This window comes from Primulina tabacum, chromosome 16 (genome assembly GCF_025594145.1).
Source record: "Primulina tabacum isolate GXHZ01 chromosome 16, ASM2559414v2, whole genome shotgun sequence".
Taxonomy (NCBI): domain Eukaryota; kingdom Viridiplantae; phylum Streptophyta; class Magnoliopsida; order Lamiales; family Gesneriaceae; genus Primulina; species Primulina tabacum.
The window spans coordinates 31,714,454-31,721,184 of NC_134565.1; the positions used below are offsets into that span (position 1 = coordinate 31,714,454).

At 34.4% G+C, this 6,731-nt stretch overlaps 2 protein-coding genes across 2 annotated transcripts; one reads left to right on the plus strand and one right to left on the minus strand.

The window, feature by feature from the left end:
• The first annotated feature begins 146 nt into the window (after positions 1 to 146).
• LOC142528212 (translation machinery-associated protein 22-like) lies at positions 147 to 3,097 on the plus strand. The gene is made up of 7 exons (XM_075633238.1): positions 147 to 405; positions 493 to 558; positions 991 to 1,051; positions 1,482 to 1,563; positions 1,657 to 1,724; positions 1,807 to 1,889; positions 2,780 to 3,097. Exons 1-4 carry the CDS (start codon positions 258 to 260, stop codon positions 1,495 to 1,497), a joined length of 291 nt encoding a protein of 96 aa, XP_075489353.1. The 5' UTR covers positions 147 to 257; the 3' UTR covers positions 1,498 to 1,563; positions 1,657 to 1,724; positions 1,807 to 1,889; positions 2,780 to 3,097.
• Positions 3,098 to 3,905: 808 nt separating this feature from the next.
• On the minus strand, positions 3,906 to 6,380 carry LOC142529286 (cytokinin dehydrogenase 2-like). Its single transcript, XM_075634787.1, has 5 exons — positions 5,707 to 6,380; positions 5,376 to 5,503; positions 4,832 to 5,089; positions 4,477 to 4,730; positions 3,906 to 4,366 (listed from the first exon to the last, which is right to left on the minus strand). Exons 1-5 carry the CDS (start codon positions 6,344 to 6,346, stop codon positions 4,078 to 4,080), a joined length of 1,569 nt encoding a protein of 522 aa, XP_075490902.1. The 5' UTR covers positions 6,347 to 6,380; the 3' UTR covers positions 3,906 to 4,077.
• Positions 6,381 to 6,731: the final 351 nt, after the last annotated feature.

Here is a 6,731-nt window from a genome sequence, read left to right on the forward strand (position 1 = left end):
TTTTGATATATGTAACTATGAACCTGACAAAACTGAGATTCTCTTATGGCCTTGTGACTGTTTGCACTATTAAAAAAAAGTCTGATATAACTGGATAAATAGGTAAGCTGTGCATTTGAGAGATCTTTAAATCACACTCAGTAGCGAGATCCTCCCCCACTTTTTAAAGCCATGTATCACAGCCTTTTGAAAACGTCGTCGTGTGACGTTGAGGCTACAACACGATAACCGTCGCGAGTGCCAAAAAGTTCGCAGTTATGGCCGAGAAGCCTGAACCGGTTAGGGTTTTATACTGTGGGGTTTGCGGATTTCCTGCTGAGTATTGTGAGTTTGGATCCGATTTCGACAAATGCAAGCCGTGGTTGATCCAAAATGCCCCCGACCTATATCCAGATCTTGTCATAGGTGTCCCTATAAACCCTAATTGCAAGTATATGATCTTTAATTGGACATATTTCGCTCTTTTTTTTAAATATGCTGTTTTTGTTTCAGAGGCTGGTGCGGAACATGCTAATAAAGTAGCAGATCAGCTTCAGTCTACTTCTATCTCCTCCAACGGTACTTACGCAGTCTATAATTATTTTTTGAATGTTTTATTCTTGTATTTTCGATTCATATATCTATCCTGTATTCACTGTGTATAACTTGTTCTTCTTACTATTTTTCTGAATGACTCAAAAATAACGTGCTTCTTTAGAGCTTAGAATTATGTAAACAGATAAGAGGATGCAATACAACGGTATTTCTTATATTGGTTTTTAAAATGAAATGCATCTTTTTGTGGTTTAAGAATTTATATTTTAAAAAACATTGATCTTCTTTTGCATTACCTAGGCGTGTTTTTCCCTCATTTGTCGTTGTGTGATGGGTTATCTTATGTACACGATTTGAAAGTGAACAACTTTTTTGTTGTCTTCTGATTGTCAAACACTGAAACCTACTGAATTTACTTTGGCCTGTTTTTTGAACTGCTCTTCTTGATTTCAACAGGTTCTTCTTCCCAACCAAAGGAAGAAGTAAAACGTTTACCTGGTGGGAAGATTAAAAAAAGGTATGCTTTTGAACAAAATATTTGCTTGTGCCAAGTTTGAAAGCCACGAATGTATTTGTAATGATTGGTTGCATTGTTGGTTTTCTTTAGATTTGTGTGAGGTCTTTTTGAATGGATGTTTAGCTTGGTTTTCTGCATTCAACTGCTGATAAAACAGTATAAAAACAGATTTGCAGGAAGATACCGCCAAGATTCATACTTTCTTTTTTCTTTACTTGCTAGAGTAATTATGGAAATGTTCTCAAGTTGTATTTTTTGAATTGAGACTACTTTTGGCAGAAATTAATCTGAACATGATCTATTGTAGTATTCATTTACGATAAATTAATCTGTATTTGATTACATGGAGAACATAGCATCTTGGAGCATATTGGTCCAGACATTTGAATTCCATGCACAGTGGAAGTATTGAAACTTATAAGTTCTGCAGGAGAAGCCGGAAGTAGTTATTGAAAAGATGACTCGTAATAAGAGGAAATGCATCACCACTGTTAAAGGCCTCGAACTTTTTGGTAGGGGGGTGTGTTGTATATATTTTACTTTTATTATATTATACTCTTGGGTGAAGATTCTATAACCATCTTGTCCCACGTTTCAAAATTTAGGTGTTAAACTGAATGATGCATCAAAGAAGCTTGGTAAAAAATTTGTCACTGGCGCTTCTGTTGTCAAGGTATATTGCATTGGTGGCATAAACCTTCGACATAAGTATTTAACCACATATTGCTTTTCCTCCTTTCTGATTTATTTAATAGGGCCCACCGAGAATGAGCAAATTGATGTTTAAGGAGACATAGCCTATGACATTGTGGAGTTTATTACTGACACCTGGCCAGATGTAATTTCATGCCTTCTTTATTTTCTTTTCAAGTAACAATTCCTTTGCTTGCCTTGCATATTTGGATTAAAATGATGCCATTGTTTATAACTGAAGCGTTGGTGAATTCTATGTGTAGTTTACTTCAAGTTTTATACTTGAACACATGCTTTTGTCAGTTACAGTTTATATATTATCCATATAAGCCAATTATATTACACTGTTATTCCTCAAGTCCATTGTTGTATGCGAAATTTGAAAAAATTGACTAGTTTAGGTTAGCAATGCACTCCTGAGTTGGTTTTTGGATTGAGGTAACTGAGCTCATGTGGAAAGCCCATGGAAGATATTATTTCTCAGTTGATGCTTCATGTAGATTATAATTTTACTTGCACAAATCAAATTTCCATTGCTGCTAAGTATTAAACAATTATTGTGCTTGAAACTTATTTCAACGGTGCCTAGGTTGTACTGTATGTATTTGTTCACGTGTGGCAATTTTTGTGTGTGTATGTTGGTGTCATCTCATGCAAAATAATCAATGAGACCTAAATTGGATGAAAGCTCCATTCATCGAACAAAGATATCTTTAATTACTCTACTTCCTGTGCCTATATGCAGCTTTAATAAATTCATGAACATGAAAGAACAATTTGCATGTTTCTAATGCAAAGACAACTTTATTCTCATTATTAAAATTTGTTCTTCATCTTTTAAAATGTTAAGAAAATTTTTGCCATGAATCGCTTTTGTGAAAATGGTTCTTTTGCGTATGTCATTGGCTATGTAGTCCTTTCTTTATTATAATTCTTTATAATGAACTGCAACTTGTGCTCTTTTCTCAATATAACTCAACGTTTTTACACCAGTTGTGAAATGGATTGAAGGCCTTATCCTCTTGTTTGTTTTAGGTCCCAGAGACCGCCATCTTCTTTATCGAGGATGGAAAAAAGGTTCCAGCAGTTTAATTGTGAACAATGTTTGCATCATCTTGGTGACTTAACAAATGGAAGGAAATTATGAAATATTTTGGCTTTCCCTCCGAAGTTTTGGAGATGCAGGACATACGCAATGTGTTGAATGTTGTCACGATTGTGGTATAATATTACACACGGCACTGTGATCTTGCATTTCAGAAACATGCTTATGTTATAAATTGTTATGTATAATATCTATCCTGATATTTTATATGCTCATTTAGACAAATTAAATATGAAATTTTGATCCTAGATCATACCTGTTCCATGACACGTTCTTTTTGTTTATATGCCTCAAACTTGTGAAGGCTACACATTTTTCGTCTGCCTCTGTCTCTTGCACTTTTTAGGGACTAGCCTTTCAAACTTTTTCTTAGGAAATTATTTGATAATGATGTGCTTTTGTGTTTGTTTTTGAGATACACTTCTGCGTGGTATTCCGATAACCATTGCTGTTTTTGCATGAATTCTTTTTTCATACTTGAATCTGGAATGCTGCTGGTTTCATTTATTTGCTAGGATTGGATCCAGTTAAAATTTCCGTGAGCCAAAAATCCTTAGAAATGTCACTGTATTCATGTGTAGATGTAACAAAGGACTAGTATTGTGATGCAATTTTTTGGAACTGACCGACCTGCTGTGGTTTTATACCAATTTCAAAAATATTACATACCTTAACCTTTATTGATGAGCTTTAGCCTTTAGGACTAACAATACTAATTTTTATGTAAACCTTTTTCTTTGGTTTGTTAGAGATGTAGATGTAGCTTGAATGTAGCTCAAGTGGCACCTTATTAGAGCTCGACTCAGATTAAAAGTAAATACTCCAATTCTAGCTCGGGTTTGATCAAGTCTAGATTTTCAGGCTGGAACTCGACTTGGATAAATTTTGATTAACTTTAGGCTCAGCAAGTTTGATTTTCTGGAGCGTTAGTTAATTCAAGTTTAAGCAGGAGTTTGATATTTTTTTTTTGACAAAATTATTTTTATATTTTGTAAAATTAGCTGTTAAATGTGTAATTTATGATAAATTCATGATACACCAGAAATATAAATAATATGAAGAAAAATAAAGAAGTCTGCTATTTTCTTGAAGTAGACTTGTTTAACAGGAGTAGTACCTTCGCGATATCGTTATCAAACACTAGAAGAAATTAAAGCAAATCGTCCTTTGAGTCCTAAAGAGTAAACAAATCGAACCAAGCTAAAAGGCCTATGTTAAAAATGACTTATTAATTGAAAATTCTTTGGCCGGGTGATAGTATCATTCTTGGGTCGAACTTGGCTTTCATTTCTTGAAAATTGATCCATTTGGAGCCATAATGTTTGATCCAATCTTCCCTTGATTTGTAGTGCGGAAGATACTGTTTAATCTTGATACGAGTCTTTCGGCAGAAGTGTAGTATTTCATTATTTACTGCATCGTAAATCTTCGTCTCGTTGGGACTACTAGAATGCAGTAGTCCTAGAGTATAGAAGATGTCTTCATCTGGTATAACTGCAGACATTCGTTCATCCCATCTGGAAATTTTAAGTTATATGAAACGATGTATATATAGCACATATACCGTATACAAAAACACACACACACACGTAGAGAGAAGAATGTGAATTATGGAGTGATTGATTACTTGTCTTTGTTAAATGGGTACAAGAGGATGAGTTCAGTGTTAATCTTGGGAATGAGATTGACAAGAACTCCAGCATTTAAATCAAGAATCCGAGACTTTGGCACAAATAAATTCAGCCATGGATGAGTCGGTGATTGCGGGGTATTCTGTACTTCCAGCCTTGAGACTCTTGTCAGGAAATCAAAATAGGAGACATCTGCGCTGAAATTTAAACTAGGAATGAAGTTCATCTCTTTCAGCAGCATTTCAACTACCTGCCAATATATATCGTGGAATCAATTAATCTAATAATAATCACATTTTGATTTTCTATGTATGTTCATTTAAAGGTATTTAAGTTAATACAAGTATATACCTTATTAACCGTATCAGCATCGTGATCGTCGTAGTACTTGACTAATTCGATAGCGTAGAGGAGACCATGTTTCCTCAACAATAAAGTAATATGATCTTGGTTTGAAGACGAGTTAAAGGAAGACCTCCAGCTATCTGGAATAGTCTCATTTGTGATAAGAAAGCCTTCCACATAGTTTGGAACCTTTGATGAGATAAGTTTTTCTTGATCTTTTGTGTAGATGGAGAAATTGCTGTAGAGTAACCTTACCCATTTCCCCTACATAATAGTTAGAAGAGATATAATGCAGAACAGTTGTGTAACAACATAATTTTAGATTAATATAGTGGATATATAGATCATAAATGTGATGATTATGTGTATATTATAAAAACTCATGTGAGACGGTTTTACGAGTCAATTTTGTGAGACAAATATTCTATTTGGATCACCATGAGAAATTATTATTTTTTATATCAAAAATATTATTTTTTATTATAAATATATGCATGGTTGATCCGTCTCACGAATAAAAATATATGAGATCGTGTTACAGGAGACTTACTCTTGTTGGTGCTTTGGCCAAGACGATTCTTGCTCTTGTTATGATGCCAAACTGTCCCAAACCTCCAAGAGCCGCATAGAACAGCTCTGATTCATCCTTCCTTGAGCATGTTATAAGCTCCCCTTTACCTATATATATATATAGCCAAAAAAAGACAAGCAAACTCCATTAGTTACAAATGTATGATCAATTTAATGAATTTAAAGGTATTGGAAAGATATCTAATTTATGATCTCTACTTTAATATCATATGTATAAAGAAAATTATTTTTCTGAAACATCGAATTCACGGGGTATGGTCAACAATATTATCATATATAAACAAATTTACCAGTAATAACATCAAGTTCAAGGACATTGCTGATTTGAGGGCCATGTAAAAATGACTGCCCACTGATTCCAGCATTAGAGAGTGTTCCTCCCACAGTTAGATACAAATAATCAGTCCAAGAAACAGGAGTAACCCCATGTTTCAACGTCTCGCGTAAAACGTCGATCCAAAGCTCTTCGCCTCCAACATCTGCATAAAACCCTGAAGAAGGGCTCCAAGAAACCCTAACCCCACTCCCGTTTCTACTCAAAGAGGCCATCTCCACGATCACTCCTTTGTATGCCATGGCCTGCCCCCTCACCGAATGACCTTGTCCTCTGGCAGCAATAGAAAATGGAGTACTGGAACAATTGTTCGAGTATTCGATAAGTTTAATGATGTCTTTAATGGATGAAGGGTAGAAACCCGCTGAAGGGATCTTGTGAACGATGTTTCCATAATCATTAGAAGCTTTCGCGATCGTATCAGGGTCGGTTCGAATCTTCTTACTGATTTCAAGGGGAAGGATTTGATCTTTGCAAAGTGCAGTTTGCAATGGCTTGATTGGCTTTGCTGAAATGCAAATTACAATATCGAATAATGTGATGATCACTATAAAGAAAATGAAATGCGAAGGCCGGTTGGGACAATGGGTTGTCATATTACAAGGAGATCTAAACCTTAATTTAATAAAATCTTTATCCATTAGGCAGGATTTTAGTGGACCAAGCGCTTATTTGTTGAGGAGAAACTAATCCAATTCGTATATTATTGATTACTACTTAGAGATTAACTTGTACTATGACATAGTATATATATAAGAGATTAACTTGTATTATGACATAGTGTGTGTGTGTGTGTGTTTATTTATATATATATATATATATATATATATATATATATTCTAGTTAGAAGAGGCTATATTTATATGCATACAAAAAATTGACTTGGGCTTGCATGCACTTAATTAATAGCCTATATTAAAAAAATATTATTATTATTATTAAGAAAGAAAATTTGGTCGAAGGCCGAAGCTGAATTTCGGG

Bases quoted from the DNA above. Each gene is read 5' to 3' on its own strand.
- LOC142529286 (XM_075634787.1), bottom strand. From the start codon at position 6,346: ATGACAACCCATTGTCCCAACCGGCCTTCGCATTTCATTTTCTTTATA. The intron at 5,090-5,375 runs GTAAGTCTCCTG...ACTATTATGTAG, and splicing joins TGGCCAAAGCACCAACAAGA to GGGAAATGGGTAAGGTTACT. The intron at 4,367-4,476 runs GTAATCAATCAC...TAAAATTTCCAG, and splicing joins TACCCATTTAACAAAGACAA to ATGGGATGAACGAATGTCTG.
- LOC142528212 (XM_075633238.1), top strand. From the start codon at position 258: ATGGCCGAGAAGCCTGAACCGGTTAGGGTTTTATACTGTGGGGTTTGC. The intron at 406-492 runs GTGTCCCTATAA...TTTTTGTTTCAG, and splicing joins ATATCCAGATCTTGTCATAG to AGGCTGGTGCGGAACATGCT. The intron at 559-990 runs GTACTTACGCAG...TGATTTCAACAG, and splicing joins TACTTCTATCTCCTCCAACG to GTTCTTCTTCCCAACCAAAG.